This window comes from Phyllobates terribilis, unplaced genomic scaffold (assembly GCF_046119375.1).
Source record: "Phyllobates terribilis strain yellow unplaced genomic scaffold, ASM4611937v1 Scaffold_2__4_contigs__length_985480577, whole genome shotgun sequence".
NCBI classification, from domain to species: domain Eukaryota; kingdom Metazoa; phylum Chordata; class Amphibia; order Anura; family Dendrobatidae; genus Phyllobates; species Phyllobates terribilis.
In genome coordinates this window covers 662,962,399-662,980,472 of record NW_027362762.1, presented here as the reverse complement: position 1 = coordinate 662,980,472, position 18,074 = coordinate 662,962,399, and the positions used below count along the sequence as shown (strand labels likewise).

At 46.9% G+C, this 18,074-nt stretch overlaps 2 protein-coding genes across 2 annotated transcripts in view; both read right to left on the bottom strand.

Annotated features, from left to right (window-relative positions):
* Positions 1 to 9,679: 9,679 nt before the first annotated feature.
* LOC141246803 (uncharacterized) lies at positions 9,680 to 14,017 on the bottom strand. The gene is made up of 2 exons (XM_073669143.1): positions 13,186 to 14,017; positions 9,680 to 13,065 (listed from the first exon to the last, which is right to left on the bottom strand). Exon 2 carries the CDS (start codon positions 11,975 to 11,977, stop codon positions 9,680 to 9,682), a length of 2,298 nt encoding a protein of 765 aa, XP_073525244.1. The 5' UTR covers positions 11,978 to 13,065; positions 13,186 to 14,017.
* Positions 14,018 to 14,211: 194 nt separating this feature from the next.
* The window catches only part of LOC141223419 (glutathione S-transferase Mu 2-like), a 29,863-nt gene continuing 26,000 nt past the window's right edge, over positions 14,212 to 18,074 (bottom strand). The window contains exons 7-8 of the mRNA XM_073666822.1: positions 17,602 to 17,712; positions 14,212 to 14,506 (exon numbers count right to left, since the gene is read on the bottom strand). Coding sequence (XP_073522923.1) covers positions 14,417 to 14,506; positions 17,602 to 17,712 — 201 coding nt within the window. The 3' untranslated portion in view covers positions 14,212 to 14,416. The remainder of the gene's footprint in view (positions 14,507 to 17,601; positions 17,713 to 18,074) is intronic.

Genomic DNA, 18,074 nt, shown 5'->3' with positions numbered 1-18,074 from the left:
TCTCTAGGCGTTGACTATGTGTCAGACTTCTTGTCTCCTGTGGCCTTGCAAAGGATGGGCTAAAAAAGTGGTGAAATGATTCCGCAAAATTGATGTTACCAGCAGATACTGTGGTTCTGTTACGGTTTGAGTGCTGAACACTTGACGGTCCCATGGTTGGCAAGTTGGAACTGTGAGATTCACTACGTGCACCACTGGTGTTTTGTGGAAAAGCACATGTAAGATTCTGCAACAGTCTCTGCTGATACTCCTGCATGCGTGCATCCCTTTCTATGGCAGGAATAATTTCTGCAAATTTACTTTTGTACCGGGGATCTAACAGTGTGGCAACCCAGTAGTCAGGATTATTTCTAATTCTCACAATTCGAGGGTCATGTTGCAGGTAGTGCAGCAAGAAGGCACTCATGTGTGTTGCGCATCCAGGAGCACCAAGTCCCTGTTGTGTTGGTGGCGAGGTAACAATCATGCTTCCTTCCTCTGTCCTCTCCCCCCAACCTCGCACAACAGAAATGTGATCAAGGTCTCCCTCATCTGATGAGTCTTCCATCAGTTCGTCCTCCACTTCTTCCTGGGCTCCTGCACCTTCCTCACTAGTTTGGCTGCTACCATGCGCCCTGGTAAAACCATCTCCCCCACCCTCACATGCCTGCCGCCTTGGTGCTGCCGACCGTCTGGACCTTGCAGATGTTAGCCCTTCTGCATACAACTCCTCCTCCTCTACTTCCTCCACCTCCTCTTGTGCCACCACCTGACTCCGAATTCTGTTTAACATGTGCTCCAGCATGTAAATCACCGGAATAGTCATGCTGATAATGGCATCGTCAGCACTAAACATCTTCGTCGCCATTTCAAAACTGTGCAGAAGGGTGCATAGGTCCCTGATCTGAGACCACTCCTCCAGCGTGATTTGCCCCACCTCTGGATCTCGTTGGTCCAGGCTATACGTCAGAACGTATTGCACCAGGGCTTGTCGGTGCTGCCACAGTCGCTGCAACATGTGCAGAGTTGAATTCCACCGGGTAGGCACATCGCATTTTAGCCAGTGAAGTGGCAGGCCCAACGACTTCTGTAGAGATGTAAGTCGCTGAGCTGCGGGATGCGAACGGCGGAAGTGAGCACACAGCGACCGTGCCCTCTGCAGAAGGCCATCTAGTCTGGGATAGTGGGCTAAAAATTGCTGGACAACCAGGTTCGACACGTGAGCCATACAAGGCACGTGTGTGACATTGCCCCGGCGAAGGGCCGCACCCAGGTTTGCAGCATTGTCGCACACGGCCTTCCCTGGTTTCAGGTCCAGTGGAGACAACCATTCATGAAATTGGTTCTCCAGAGCTGACCACAACTCCTCAGCTGTGTGACTCACATTTCCCAGACATTTCAAAGTAAAAACCGCCTGATGACGTTGAGCCCTACTGCCAGCATAGTAAGGTGTGCAGGATCCCTTCTGCGCAGTTAGAAAGCTTGTGGCATGATCAGACAGGCTTTGGGTGCAGGTGGAAGACCGAGAGGAGGCAGAAGCAGTGGAGGAACTTTGACATAAAGAGGATTGACGCACAACTCGTGGGGACGGCAAGACTTGGACAGCAGCCCCTTGTCCTGCTGTCACCATAGTTACCCAGTGCCCAGTCAGCGACATGTAACGCCCCTGTCCATGCCTACTCGTCCATGTGTCTGTGGTGAAATGCACCCTGTCACACAGAGTTTCTCAAAGAAGCGGTGATGTTGTGTGCGACATGCTGGTGGAGCGCAGGCACACCTTTCTTTGAGAAGTAGTGCCGACTGGGCATCTGGTACTGGGGCACTGCGACGGACATAAGGTCTCGAAAATCCTCTGTGTCCACCAGGCGGAAAGGCAGCATTTCTGTAGCCAAGAGCTTGCAGATGGTGAAATTCAACCTCTTAGCTTTCTCATGGCTAGGAGGAAATGGTCTTTTACTTGTCCACATCTGAGGGACCGAGGGCTGGCTATTGTGCTTAGACGGGGTTGATAAGGGTGTCCCCGGCAAACTGCCGGTCTGTGAGGAAGATGCAGGCGGACATGTTAGGTTGCCTTGATCCAAAGGTGGTGCTATCGATGTCGGACAGCGCTCAAAACCTGCTGGTGTTACCACCTCCAAAGAAAATGATGACCTGCCAATCACGCTGGCTGTTGCGGGTAAAGAGGTGGCAGGTCTGCGCCCCAAAACAGGTGTTACTGCTGTCCCCCCAGTCACAGAGGATGAAGAGGCCGCGGATGCACAAGATATGGCAGACGGTGGTTGGCCCGGCCGGCTAGGCCGCATTGTAGCACACTGAGCTTCCCACTGCAACTTATGCTTCATGTCCATGTGCCGGTTCATGCATGAAGTACTCAAACTATGTATTTTTTGGCCTCTACTTAGCTTTTGCTGACAAATGTTACAGATAACACGAGTTGGGTCATCTTTATCGATCTGAAAAAATGCCCAGGCTATGCAAGGCTTAGCACCCATGCGACCTGAAGAGCCACCACGACTTGTGGTGAGAGGCAGAGTTGTGTTTGAGGATGCAGTTGTTGACGTGCTTCCAGTACTACGTCTCTGTCCAGGAAGGCGCAACCTGACCTCGTCGTCACTAGCATCTTCCTCCACCTCCTCTGCTGACCTCATCTCTTGGCTGACTGTGGGTTGACAGTAAGTGGGATCTCCAACCTCATCATCATCACCCTGTGCGTTATCACACCCGTCGTCCTCAGAGCCAACCTGTTCCTGCCCTGACAAAAAACTAAAGTTGTCGCTCCAATCAGGTATTTGAGTCTCATCATCGTCTTCCTCATTGTCTCCACCAACAGGAGTTACAGTTTGGGAATGAGGGTCTACATTATGGTCAGAACCTTCTGCGTCTGGTCCTGGATCCGACTCAAAGATTCTGGGCATCAGTGCAGATCATTTCCTCGTCTGGATTCACAGAAGCGCTGGAGTCGACCTCCGATTCCCAGGCTATAGTATGAGTAAACAGCTCTGCAGACTCAACCATCTGTTCTACCTCATACTCAGACGGGCAGCTGGAGATTTGGGAGCTGTGAGGAAGCAAGTGCGATTGGGGTGACACCTTTGAGGACTGGAGTATTTGTGATGTTGAAGTTGATGTGGAGGAGAGCCCACTTAAAGGTGCACTTGATATCCGTTGAAGCACCTGCTGTTTTTGTGCCTCATCTGGAATTTGTAGCGATTGACGTGGCCGTAAGAAAGGGATCTTATCACATTGTCCGCTAAAAGAAGTAGACATTTTAGTTTGGCTGGAAGATGGTCTTTCTTCTGCAGATGTTACTGTTGCTTTAACACCTACCTCACAGACACAACCTTTTTTCCCCTTCCCAACACGCCTATTCCCCTTTCCACCAGCAGCAGGCCTTTTTCCACTCATTTTGGTGGTTAACTAATTCACAACTCTGGAGTTGTTTGCACAAAACAACAATGGATGGGAACCGAGCAGAGCTGAGTGGCTAAACTGTGGTATTAGGCCAAAACTATTGGCTGGGTTAGATGCAGAAAAAAATTATATTCAATTTGCAACCTGATGGAGGTCAGTATGGATGGACTAATAGAGAAAGTCCCACACACTGCTAGAAGGCCAAATATTTTTTCAGAGCTAGATGCAGAAAAAAATTATATTCAATTTGCAACCTGATGGAGGTCAGTATAGATGGACTAATAGAATGATGCTATGCCCAAAAGATTTTACTTCACTAGGTGCAGTAAAAAAATTCGTATTCTATACACAGGTGGTATATCTTGCAACACAGATAGGCTACTCCACTGACTAACACACTCTGCAATAGGCCAAAAAGGATTAGCTTTGCTAGATTCAGCCAAATGCTGTGAAAAAAACTTGCACAGCACTGGCACAGACCTGCCTGGCAAAAACTGATAGGAACTGATGTAACCTAGTCCTGAAAAGGACTGCAATTACAATTAGTCTTTACTCCCAAGCTATCTGTAGATTTGTGCGAAAATTGGCTTGAAATTAACAAGGTATAGCGCACACAGCAACAGCGGTGCCGTCTAACACGCAGCTGCAGCAGTGAGAAAATGGTGGCGACGGGGAAAATGGCTTGGTCTTATAGGGCAAGGACATGTGACATACACTGCCAATGACACATGCCCTTGCTTGTGTGAAAAAAAGCACTTCGCTCCGTGTGTGCGCTGCTGATAGGCTGACAGATTGCACCTCCCCACTGCAAATGCGGGAAAGAGAAAAAAAATGGAGATCTTCATTGTTCCTGCAGAGATCCATCCCCTGCCCCTCCCCCCACCCCGCTGTACACTCAAACTGCGTATTAACATTAATTTTCATCATTACTGAGAAAAAATCCAGTTATGATTTTGGTGCACGAACAGTTATCGAACATAACCTCGAACAGCCAAATTTTTCTCAAATTGTTCGTGTTCGCCGAACGGCTCGAACACCGCCCAAAACAGCTCGAATTTGAGATTGGCGAACAGTTCGAGTCGAACAACGCTCATCTCTAATGAGGGGTCCCATTCAATGTATACACCAAAACCAAGTATCTACCCATGGGGTCTGTACACATCTGAATGTTCTGGAAGGCCACTGAATTTTTTATCATAATACAGATTCCTGCTGTCTTAGTCTGGGCATTTGCAAAGAATATATGGGGGAATTGTGCCTGATGCAATCTATGATTATCAGCTGCCAATAAATGCGTCTCTTGCAGACACACAATGTCTTCCTTCGATTTCCTCACCTCCCTCCACAACAGAGAGCGTTTGGCAGGTGAATTTAACCCTTTCACATTCAACGAGAGAAATTGTATACTCATAATTACACATAAAAGGAGGAAATTGTTATGAGCCGCATACAAAAAATCCAATTTTTCTCTCCCCCCTCCCCCACCCCACATGAGCCATTCACTGAAAAAAGCACATATGTCTTTAGAACGATCAGTAGTTACGTCAATAGAGGAAATATACCTCAAGTTAAATTGGAAAAAAAAACAGATAAAAAACAGTAAAAAAAGAGAAAACAGCGGAAAAAAGTCTGCAGAAAAAAACAGAGAAAACTTCAGTCAAAAAACTAAATTCTTCAGACATAAATCTGACCACGGGGTCCCGTGAGATTTTCAAATCTCGCTGTCACTCAGCAAGTTTTCTCACAGTCCAGAGGATCACCAACCAGACGGCTTCCGCCGAACAACAGAGAACAGTCAGTCAACAAGCCAAAAGGCACTCGGAGTTCAGAAAAGAACAAAGGGAAAAAAAAAAAAAGGTCAGCAATCCTCTAACAGCTCCATCTCAGCCAGGATAGCGTCCTCGCCTCTCTTTCAGGTCGATACTCATTCCTGCGCAATTTTCTTGCCTTTAGCAGGTTGTCTAGGAGCATAGGCAATCTTCCAGGATGCCAATTTCTCTTCCGCTTTTTTAGGGGCAAAACACGCTACCACGCCACTGTCACGGAGTATTAGTAGTTTTACTGGGTTGAATCACCATCTATACCGTATGCCGGCCTCTCTCAATGCCCTGCACACCTGGGCAGATTCTCTTCTCTTTGCCAGGGTAGCCGCAGAAAGGTCTGGGAAGACCTGCAGATTTTGAAATTCCTCAGGCAGCCTGGGGGTTTTCCTTAGTTGGTATAGGAATATGTCCTTCGTAGTGAAGAAATGAATACGTGCCAAGGTATCTCTAGCCAGGGTAGGGTCTAAGTGTCTGGGCATCGGTGTTCTATGAATCCTGTCCACCAGTAATTCATTAGGGGCAACCTCAGGTAATACAGCCACCAAGAAGCGTCGCATGAACTCAGAGAGATCCTTATCTGGCACTTCTGCAGGGATTCCCCTAAGCCTCACATTGTTACGTCTGGATCTATCTTCTAAGCCATAAACTTTATCAGTGACCCGAGACATCTCTTCCCTGAGTGCCTCATTTTCATCTACCAAGGCATTGATCGTTCTGGCATATTCTTCCATCTTGTTTTCAATGTGGAAAGTGCGATCCCCTATGGAAGTTGTTATCTCCCCTTTCATCTCCTGCAACATTGCCTGCATATCCTCCCTCATGGAGGAGCGAATTGCAGCCAGAAATTCTTGCATATCTGCCCTTGTCATTGGTGCTGTGGGCTCATTATCCCTGCTGCTGTGTTTCACATTCTCTGCTTCCCCTCCCCCTGAGCTTCTGGAGGAGTGTGAAGAAGTTGCAGGGGAAGCAGGTGCCATCTTACTCACTGTTCTTATTGTTTGTCCCCTCTGGAAGAAAGCCTCCAATCTCGCCGGGGATCCTCTTTTTTGGGACCTTCCCCTGGGTGTTCTGCCACCACCAGGTGTTAGGTAATAGGCTGTAGGACGATACGATGCTGTGTGCTGCTTTGTGCTGGTTTTAATCCTGGCAGGCTGGAGCTATGCAGTTAAGCTGCTGCCACCTTGTCTTGCAGGCCACCCCCCCCCAGATCTCAATCTCATTGATAACCTGTAGTCAATCCTCAAACAGCAGGTAGACAACAAAAATACAGAAATTATGATAACAATGGGTTGTCATCACTCAGTGTTTGGTCCAGAAGCAGATTACTAGAATTCTTCCTGGAATGCCGGATGTGTTGAAAACGAGGGTGTGAGGAGCTGACTACTTACTAAAGATTATGGAACCAAAGCACAGAGTGGAGTCCATGGCTCTAAGGGCCCCGTCACACTAAGCGATGCAGCAGCGATCCCGACAATGATACGACCTGTCAGGGATCGTTGCTGCATCGCTAATACATCGCTGGTGAGCTGTCAAACAGGCAGGCTCACCAGCGATCAGGGGAGCAGCGATATCGTGGAAAGAATCGTTCCACGATGTCCTGCTCCCGTTACCAGCCTGCTGCAAGCAGGAGCAGGCTGGTAACTATGGTAAACATCGGGTTACTAAGTGCGCGTGTGCCCCTAGTAACCCGCTGTTTACCATGGATACCACTCTGCTACGGTGCGCGGGAGCCTCCGTGCACCGTAGCAGAGTGGTATCCATGGTAAACAGCGGGTTACTAAGTGCGCGCGTGCCCCTAGTAACCCGATGTTTACCCTAGTTACCAGCCAGATCGTTGGTCCCGCTGGTCACACACAGCGATGTGTGCTGGCCAGCGGGAGGCCAACGACCAAAAAATGGTCCAGGACACTTTGCAACGATCAGCGACCTCACAGCAGGGGCCTGATCGTTGCAAAGTGTCACACATAGCGACATCGCTGGTGAGTCACGGGGACTTAAGGGATGCAGACTTTTTACAGCAGGAACACCAGTTCTGTCGATCTTATTATTGTAAGCATACATAAGACCAGACCAAGATTGCTTTCCCTGATAACGAGATTAATAGAATGATTGGTAATTAGAACAATGGCTTGAGGCCCCCTGAGATAACAGCCACTAGGCCCATTGTTGGATGGCAATAGTAGACCCACTGGAGCCGTCAACTCAGGGGGATCTCAGGGGGCTCCTGGAATATTTTTAAGGCTGTGTGCCCACGATGCGTTTAAGCGTTTCCGCAGCGGCATAAACGCATGGCAGAAGGCCTGCCATGTTCCCCAATGTTGTTCCCCCAAATTTTCTTACAATTTGCACCATATAGTAATTCTGACCAACTTCTTATAGTAATGTCCGCATCTTGTAGTATTGTGCCCATCCCGGTCCCCAATTTGTAGAACATTCAACTGAAAAGAATCACTGACTTTGACGGCTCTCAGGACCAGGCCGCATCCAGAGCCCATGCATGGATGAATTGCCTGTGCAGTTTGGAGATCGGCTGCCAACTGGGCTGGATCCATGTGCTACAGTTGTGGGATCTGACAGCGGAATTTGATTACGTTTAAAAACTATTGCAACTGGATACCTGTGCTTCTATCGTTTTCTGTCACTTGGAGGAGCGTGGACTGTGAATACAGACTATATTAACTGGAGATACAAAATCTGTGGGCCAACCAAAAGTTGAGAAAGTGAGTGAGTAACGCCTGGTACAAAAGGCAATGGAACTACCGCCCCAGGGAGGGGATCTTGTGGACTGGAGGCAATGTATTTTGCCCATTTTGCTTGGAATTGTTGTATTACCATGAATGTAAGAATAAAATATTGTTTCATCGTTAACTTGCCTAGGTAATTATTACAAACCACAACTGCACGTCTTCACAGAGGGTCACTGTAAATATTGAGTCTTTATATCAACTTGATTTGTCATCAATAAAAAGGTTAAAAACTTATGAAATGCTTAAAACTGTACTTCAGTAACCATAAAGACATCTGACTAAAGATCTATAAAACACTGAAGCAGAAAACCCAAAACGTTTGGCTGCTACTGTATATTTGACAACATTCTGCGAGTCAATCTGCACATTAAGGACTTGAAGGGCCATGACGTCTCATGGTAGCGCCTCTGACATCAATGTGAGCATATTTGGTACTGCAGTTGATGGCAGTTAATGTCAATGTTATATCATTAAACTGCAGTTGCAGGTACCCTAGGAAAACAAAAACAGATTGATCCAGATACAGACACACAAGGCTTTACAAAAAAAAAAAAAACCCATACTGTTCTCACAGTTGTCCCTCAAAAAGATCCTAGTTACTTACCGGTAACGGGATTTTACAGAGCCCATGACAGCACCACCTGAGAGAGGGTATCCGCCCACCAAGGACAGGAACCTACTGAATAAAAAGGCGGTACCTCTCCTCCGCATCAGTTTTTTGTTTCAGAGCATGAGAGGGCCTCCGAAGACAGGTTAATACATAACCACCACCTCAACATATGTACTAAACACCTTAAAAAAAGTGCACACCACAGTGATAAAGGGGAGGGAATTAATAGGGTGCTGTCATGGGCTCTGTAAAATCCCGTTACCGGTAAGTAACTAGGAACTTTTCCCCTTCTCCCATGACAGCACCACCTGAGAGATTTATAGAGATTAAATACCAGAGGGAGGGATCACCGCTTGCAACACCCTTCTACCAAAGGACAGATCAGTAGAAGAGGAAAGGTCAAGACGGTAATGTTTGTAAAATGTAGCAGGGGATGACCAAGTTGCCGCCTTACATATAATGTCGATGGGCACATCCGCCTTCTCAGCCCAGGAAGCAGCTACCGCTCTGGTGGAATGGGCCTTCAGGTTCTCAGGAACCGGCAGATTGCTAGAAGAGTAGGCTAAGGTAATAGTATCCCTGACCCATCTAGCTATGGTCCCCCTTGTAACCTTAAGTCCTTTCCTAGCCCCCTGAAAGGATATAAATAAAGCGTCACTCTTTCTCCAGGCTTTTGTCACTTCCAAATACTGGACTAACACCCTCCTAACATCTAAGGTGTGAAGCTTATATTCCTCAGAATCCCTAGGATTAGGATAGAAGGAAGGGAGAGTGATTACTTGCGTCCTATGGAACTTGGAGGCTACCTTTGGAAGATAGGCCGGGTCTGGTCTTAAGATTACTCTATCCATACATACTTGAGTGAATGGATGGTTAATGGATAGTGCGTGTAAGTCACTGACTCTACGAGCTGATGTCAGGGCCACCAATAGCGCAGTCTTTAAAGTTAAGATTTTTTCTGAAACCTTCTCTAAGGGCTCGAAGGGAGGTTTGGTTAATGCTTCCAGAACTAAATTAAGGTCCCAAGGAGGCATTCTTGGAACAGGAATAGGTCTGGATCTATGACAGGCTTTAATAAATCTAATGATCCATCTATTTGCTGCCAAGTCCTAATTATACAGTGCCCCCAGAGCAGATACCTGTACCTTAAGAGTACTGGTGGCTAGTCCCATGTTTAACCCCTTCTGGAGGAATTCTAGTATGGCCTCAATAGGAACCCTCCCTTTGGCAGACTGACCCGAGGTAGACAAGAACTTAGCCCAGGTTCTACCATAGATTCTAGTTGTTATCGGCTTTCTACTTGCTAGAAGGGTAGTAACAAGATCTGGAGAAAACCCCCTTTGCGTCAATAGCGACCTCTCAAAATCCAAGCCGTCAAATGCAGGCCCGCTCTTTGGGGATGACAGACTGGGCCCTGCCTGAGGAGATCCGGGATGTCCGGAAGAACCCATGGATCTGCTTGGGACATTCTCTTCATCCAAGTGAACCATGGTCTCTTGGGCCAGAACGGGGCGATCAATATAACCCTCGCCCGTTCCTCTCGGATCTTCCTCAGGATAGTAGGGATCAGTACTAAAGGGGGAAAGGCATAAGCTAGAGTGAAATCCCACTGAATCTGCAGCGCGTCCACAGCAAACGCCCCCTCTTTTGGATTCAGGGAGCAAAAGGTTTCGGTCTTCCGATTGTGTCTGTTTGCAAACAGATCTATCTGGGGCTGTCCCCACCGATCCACAATCTGCTGAAAAACGGCTGGATTCAACTCCCACTCTCCTTGTTTCAAGATGTGACGACTCAAGAAATCGGCCTTTATGTTCTCTTCCCCTTTTATATGTAGTGCCGAGAGCGTAACCAGCCGACTCTCGGCAAACCTGAAGATCTGATCCGCTATTAACATCAGAGGGAGAGACCTGGTACCCCCCTGATGATTGATGTAGGCGACTGTTGATCTGTTGTCTGACATTATCCTGACGTGAGGACCCTGAAGAACAGAACTGAATTCTTTTAGCGCGTTTCTGGCTGCCAACAGCTCTTTCATGTTGGAAGAGAGGCTTGTCTCGCTGTCCGACCAGAGGCCTTGTACAGAACGATCCCTTAGGTGAGCTCCCCAACCTTCCGCACTTGCGTCTGTTGTAATTGTATCCGACACCTGGAAGGTCCAAGGAACCCCCAAAGATAGGTTGACCGGAGATGTCCACCAGTCCAGGGAGTTGATCACAACATCTGGAAGAGATATTTTCCCATTCAGGCGACCTTTGAGCCGCCTGTCCGCTGCCAGAATCTCCTGTTGAAGACATCTGGAATGGTGCTGGGCCCACTGAACCGCCGGAATGCAAGACGTCATTGTACCCAACAGACATTGCACTCCTCAGGGTGATGGTCGGATTGCTGACAATCTGAGATGTTAGGGATCTGATCTTCAGTTTCTTTTCCTCTGGCAGAAGACAGGTTTGGTTTTCCGAGTCCAGAATGAGACCCAGGAAAGACTGAACCCTCTTTGGTTCCAGCCTTGACTTCTCCAGATTTAACAGCCAACCTAGGCGTCTTACACTGGCCATGACGTCCGCCAGGGCTAGAGCACAGAGTTTACTTGATCTGCCCACTACTAAGAAGTCGTCCAGATAAGGGATGACTAAAATATCTCTTTCCCTCAAGTGCGCTGTGACCTCCAGAATGATTTTTGTGAAGACTCTCGGCGCCATGGAAATGCCAAAGGGAAGAGCTGCGAACTGAAAATGCCTTACGTGCCTGCCGAATTGTACAGCTACTCTTAGAAACTGTTGATGATCTGGCAAAATCGGGACGTGGTAGTAGGCGTCCTTCAGATCGAGGACGCACATAAAACAGTCCGGAAATAACATCTTTATGGCTGATTTTATTGTTTCCATCTTGAAAGGCCTGTAGATTAAATGGTCGTTCAGTCTCTTTAAGTTCGCAATGGTCCTGAAGGAGCCGTCCGGCTTCTTTATTAGGAAGAGGGTCGAATAGAATCCTCTTCCTTGCTCGGGTGCAGGTGTTTCCACCAGAACTCCTTTCCTGAGCAGAGAGAGAACTTCCTGCTGTAAGGCTATCTGTTCCACTAAACCTCTGGGGGCTGATATTTTGACAGTGTTCTTGGGCCTGCTCTTGAACTCTAGTGTGAGCCCCCTCCTGATTATCCCTAAGATCCAAGAATTGGATGAAATTTTCTTCCAGGCAGGCAGGAAGTGGGACAATCTTCCTCCCACCTGGGGGGAACTGTCACTTAGGGGCTTTCTTATTCTCGGAGGAGGGACCCCCAAACATGAAGCCTCTGCTATACGGCTTTCGGTCTTTCCAGCTACCTTGGTCTCTGGGAGCTTTACTGCGGCTGTATTTTCTCTTCCAAAAGGAACTGTTAAATCGGGAACCAGACACCGTGGGAAATCCATGTTTTTTGTCTGCGGCTTTATCTAGGATGTCATCTAGACCTTTGCCGAACAAGAAGTCCCCCTCACAAGGGATTGAGCACAGTTTAGACTTTGACTGCACATCTCCTGGCCAGCTCTTGAGCCATAGCGCCCTACGGGCTGCATTAGAGAGGTTTGCAGACCGGGCAGCCAGCCTAACTGAATCTGCCGATGCATCTGCCAGGAATGCAGCCGCTCCCTGCACAAGAGGAAGGTCTGATAGAATTTTCTCCCTGGACACATTCCCCCTGATCTGGTCTTCCAATTGTTGAAGCCAGATCATCATAGATCTAGCAGTGCAGGTCGCTGCTACTGCTGGTTTAAGGGCCCCTGCTGACGACTCCCAGGTTTGCTTAAGGAAGGACTCCGCTTTTTTATCCAGCGGGTCTTTTAAGGCTCCTAAATCCTCAAAGGGCAGAGTGGATTTTTTTGAAGATTTTGAAATGGCCACGTCAATCTTAGGGGTTTTGTCCCATTTAGCCGCATCCTCATCCTCAAAGGGGTACCTCCGCTTGGAGGATGACGGCAGCTGACCCTTCCTCTCCGGTTTCTTCCATTCCCTTTCTATCAGAGATTTAATCCTGTCATTGACCGGGAATGAGCGTCTCCTCCTTTGGTCTAAGCCCCCGAACATAACATCCTGGACTGTTCAGGGCACTTTGGTATCGGTAATACCCATAGTCCCTCTGACGGCTTTAACTAGTCTCTCAGTATTATCAACCGAAAAACAAGGTCTGCCCCCCCCCATTATCATCCGAAGACTCCGATGACGATGAGGAGTGATTAGAGGAGGAAGGCAGTTCTCTCGTAAAACGGGACTCCACTGATTCCTCTGATTCTGAAGAAACTAGTTTTCGCTTCTTCTTTTTGAGTGAGGTTAAGCCTCTTAAAGACTCTCTGACCTCTGTCTGGATTAGATCCTTTAATTCTAAAGAAAACCTGGGGGACTCCTCTGCAATGGTTTTCTGAATACAGTCTGAGCATAGGTTTTTGGCATAGGAGGTGGGAAGACCGATTTTGCATAAAGCACACTCCCTGTTTTTATTTTTAGCACTACACTTCTTCGCCTCCTGCCCCAAGAAATAAAAGGAGAAGAAGGAGGAAAAGAGAGAGAGAGAGAGAAGAGCACATTATTCAAGGTGAGACTTTCACGAAGATCACTCACCACACTGCCGTTCAGACTAGGGTACCGGAGGCGGTGGTTGCCGTTCACATGAGGGCTCCCATCTGGCGGAGGTGGACTGACGAAGTCTTTTCTGACCAGTCTTGCCGGAACTCGTACGCCCCTCACTGCTGTGACTTTGTCGATGGGAAGATTCCCGTTCCATTTGTTTGAGCTGCTTGCGCTGCTTTGATGGCTGTGGCTGCTGCTGTACTTCCTGTGGCGGTGACAGCTGCTGCCCAGGTGACTGCGGTTCCTCATTCATCATGGCGGGGATGCAGACACCGCCATCCTGATTGCTCCCCATCCTTAAAAGCAGTAGGGCTCCACCTCCTTTAGGCTCCTCCCCTTCCGGCAGCGTGCTCATCTCTCTTTTTCCTTTTTTTTTTAATTTTAGCCAGTTGGCGCGCTACCCGCAGATCCACCTGCCTCTGCGCGTGCGCAGCCCAGCGGCACCCGGCGCGCTTGCAGCGGGATGACAGCTTCCCACCCGCGCATGCGCAGACCCGGTTTCCGGCGCACTCCGTGATAGGGCGCGTCAGCACCCCGCGCGTGCGCAGCCCGGACTTCCGGCGCGCTCCGTCAGAGGGTGCGACGCGACCCCCACGTGCGCAGCCCGGAAGACCTGCCGGCCGGCGCGCTCAGTTCATCTTTGCGAGGCGCAGACCCGGCCGCAGGCCCCGGCGCACGCGGGGAGGCATCCGAAGGAAAACAGCACCTCCTCCCCACACGCAGACCCGGGCAGCAGCCAGACGGGCTGGGAACAGGGACCATCTGCTGCTTCCACGGCCTCCAGGCCGCACCGTCCATAATCCAGGTACGTGAGGTACCACCTGGTGAGGCTCCCATCAGGGACAGGAACCAAAAAAACTGATGCGGAGGAGAGGTACCGCCTTTTTATTCAGTAGGTTCCTGTCCTTGGTGGGCGGATACCCTCTCTCAGGTGGTGCTGTCATGGGAGAAGGGGAAAAATGAATACTTTGACAGACATCTTTAGATACGCCTTCTCTTCTTTTCTGTATATATTCGACCCTCATCAGAATAATTCACACTGTTGCCAACAACGTGTATTTATTGCTCAGGAGGTTTACACTACAGGTAAAGATGAAAAAAGGAACATTTTAGACTTTCAATATGCAGAATAAAACCAATAGGCAGTAAAAAAGTAGTGAAGCCATGAGAAACTGGTATAAGAAAAAAAAAACCCACACTAAAAATTTTGAAATTTTTCAGGCGAAATTACTTTGATGAATCGGGGCCTATTTGTTGGCCCATGAAGCCATTTTGCCGTTAATACGGTTTCTTATAAAACGGGATGTTTTCATGTATGCAGCAATAGCCGGCAGAGCCTGAAAGAGGGAAGGGGAGAAAAAAAAAAAAAAGAAGTTTTTACTCACATATACAGGGTGATTGCTACTTTACCTGGAAAATTGCTGTAGCTTCTAAAAGACGCTCTATTGTACTGAAATTTGAACTGTACATACATTGGTTCATGAGAAACTGATGTTTTAAACACTTTACCCAGAAAGTGGTTTGTACGTTAATGACCAGGCCAATTTTCACAACTCTAACCACTGTCACTTTAAAAATCTAATCACATCCTTTTAAAGAAAAAATAAATATCCATTACACTTCAGTATGTGACAATCGGAGATCCTAGAACTATTTGTAGGGACAGCACACCACTTTGCGCATAGTATGCTTAACCCCTTAAAAAGCCCAGAGTGTACTAATACGTACCCTCGCCCTGGGCTTTAAGAGTAATTACTCTGGAACGCTTCAATGGATCTCCCTGATTCTGAGATTGTACTTCATGATAGTGATAAAATTTCTTCAATATGACTTGAGTTAGAGTTACTTTGCAAAATTTTTGCCAATTTCCGATTTTTTTCACAGTTTTCATGCTTTTAAATATCAGATGTGTCACACAAAATAGTTAATAAATAACATTTCCCACATGTCTACTTTACATCAGCAAAATTTTGGAACCAAATTTTTATTTGGTTAGGAAGTTAAGGGTTAAAAGTTAACCAGCGATTTCTAATTTTTCTAACAAAATTTACAAAAAAAATAAATAAATTTAAGGGCCCACATCACATTTGAAGTGATTTTGAGGGGCCTTTAAGACAGAAAATACCCAAAATCGACACCATTCTAAAAACTGCACCCCTCAAAACCACATTAAAGAAGTTTATTGATCCTTCAGGTGCTTCACATGAATTTTTGGAATGTGGAATAATAAAAAAAAAAAACATTTAACTTTTTTCACAAAAATGTTACTCTAGACCCAATTTTTTTTTTTTTTTTTCGCAAGGGTAGCAGGAAAAAAAAAAATGGACCTCAAAATTTGCTGTGCGATTTCTCCCGAGGACGCAGATACCCCATATGTGGGGGAAAACCACTGTTTGGGCTCACGGCAGGGTTCGGAAGGGAAGGAGCACCATTTGACTTTTTGAATGTAAAATTTGCTAGAATAATTAGCAGACGCCATGTTGCATTTGGGGAGCCCCTGATGTGCCTAAACAGTGGAAACCCCCCACAAGTGACACCATTTTGGAAACTAGACCCCTCAAGGAACTTCTCTAGATGTGTGGTGAGCACCCTGAACCCCCAGGTGCTTCACAGAAGTTTATAACGTAGACTTGTGAAAATAAAAATAAAAAAAAAAAATCAAACAAAAAGGGTAAGAGGAGAAAATGGACCCCAAAAACCGTCGAGCAATTTCTCCTGAGTACGTCGATACCCCATAGGTTGGGAAAATACACTGTTTGGGCGCACGGCAGGGCTCAGAAGGGAAGAAGCATTGTGTGACTTTTTGAACGCAAAACTGGCTGGAATCAAGAGCGGACGCCATGTCGCGTTTGGAACACCATTTGGAAACTAGACCTCTCAAGGATTTCATCAAGGGGTATAGTGAACGTTTTGAACCCGAGGTACGACACAGAATTTGATGACAACTTATTCAATATGATGAACTAATGTTATTAGTCTTGAGCACAAGTGCTCACGACTTGAGTCTGCATCGGGTACTCGGGTATGCACCAAGTATCGCGGGTGCTCGAGTGACTTGCTAGAGTCCTCACAAAGCATGTTTCACGGTTGTTGGACACCCAAAAAAAAAAACCCATGCGGGGATCTCTCGTGCATGGCAGGCAACCCCCGCAAGGATTTTTTGGCTGTATAAAAGCCGCTAAACATATGGGGCGGAGACTCGAGCAGGTCACTCGAGCACCCTTGATACTCGGTGCATACCCAAACACCTGATGCAAACTCAAATAGCAAGCACATGCGCTCAAAACTAGTGCCATTTCTTCATAACTTTTTTTTTTTCTTTACTTTGAAAAAATCCCAACCCTAACACAACCCTAACACAACCCTAACACAACCCTAACACAACCCTAACACAACCCTAACACAACCCTAACACAACCGGAAACTCCAGGGAAATTTTACTTAGGTTATCACACTCCTGGCAAACACATTCCCGTATTTGTCCTCCATAGGTGGATTAAAGGGGTTGTACAGTGTACACTATTTAAAATATGCCAAAGCGTTTCTAATGATGAAAAGCAACTTCGCGTGTTATTGCATTTTTTGTTTGGCGGTATGATAAAGCATTGTTTTTTGCTTTGGTTTTTTCGTTTTTTTTAAATTTTTAAATATTTTTACAAATTATTATGATTATTTATTTTTTTCATTTAAAACACTTTTTTTTTTTTACTTTTATACTTCGTCCCACTATGGGACTTTCACTTTTGTTACTCTGATTGCCTGTATAGCATAGGGATGGAGCACCATCCCTGTGCTATACAGGCTGTCAGTGCTGCAGATGCAGAAGATACTTTGGTCATGCACTGCGCATGACCAAAGTATCTTCCTGCTGTCTGGTGACTCGGATGTTGTCATGACAACATCGGGTAGTCATGGCAACATCCGGGAAGCCGCGGCAGACAGTGCTGGACGCAGGCAGGAGAGGTGAGAATCGGCGATCACCTCCCCTTGACCCCAATGCTGCGATAGACTTCGATCCCATTGCGAGGGTTAATGTGCCGGGAGCAGTGCGGGACCGCTCCCAGCACATAGCACTGGGTGTCAGCTGTTACAATCAGCTGACACCCGGCGGCGATCGTGCCCGCACAGCCTGTGTGCGGGCGAAATCAACAGGGCGTACTAATACGTAGCTGGCTCTTAAAGCCCAGGACGAGGGTACGTATTAGTACACCCTGGGCTTTTAAGGGGTTAAGCATACTATGCGCAAAGTGGTGTGCTGTCCCTACAAATACTGAAGTGTAATGGATATTTATTTTTTCTTTAAAAGGATGTGATTAGATTTTGTGCTTGCCAAAAAGTGTGAAAATTGGCCCTAGCAAAAAAGAGGAAGGGTCAATGCTTCACTGCTCACTGTTTCTGCACTGTAATTTAAAGGAATAAATATAACATGTACCTCAAATCTTGCATGGAAGTCCTGCAGGTTCTTGAACTTTTGCAAGCAGGTAGGATCCAATATATTGTGCTGATCCAGGACATCATACATCAGAAAGTCAACAAATGTAATCTTTGGGATAGAGGCAAATGCAGTGAATGAATAGAGATGTATAAATTTACCAGCAATATACAGTGGCTTGCGAAAGTATTCACCCCCTTGGCATTTGTGTTTTGGTACCTTACAACCTGAAATTTTACTGCTTTTCTTTGTAAAGAACATGCCTACAACTGTGAACACTTGGCTTTTTATTGTGAAAAACAACAAATAGGACAAAACAAACTTCAGTGAGCATAACTATTCACCCCACTAAAATCAGTACTTTGTATTGTCTCCTTTTACAGCAGTTACAGCTGCAAGTTGCTTTGGATAAGTCTCTGAGGTTTCCACATCTTGCCACTGGGATTTTTACCCATTTCTCAAGGCAAAACTGC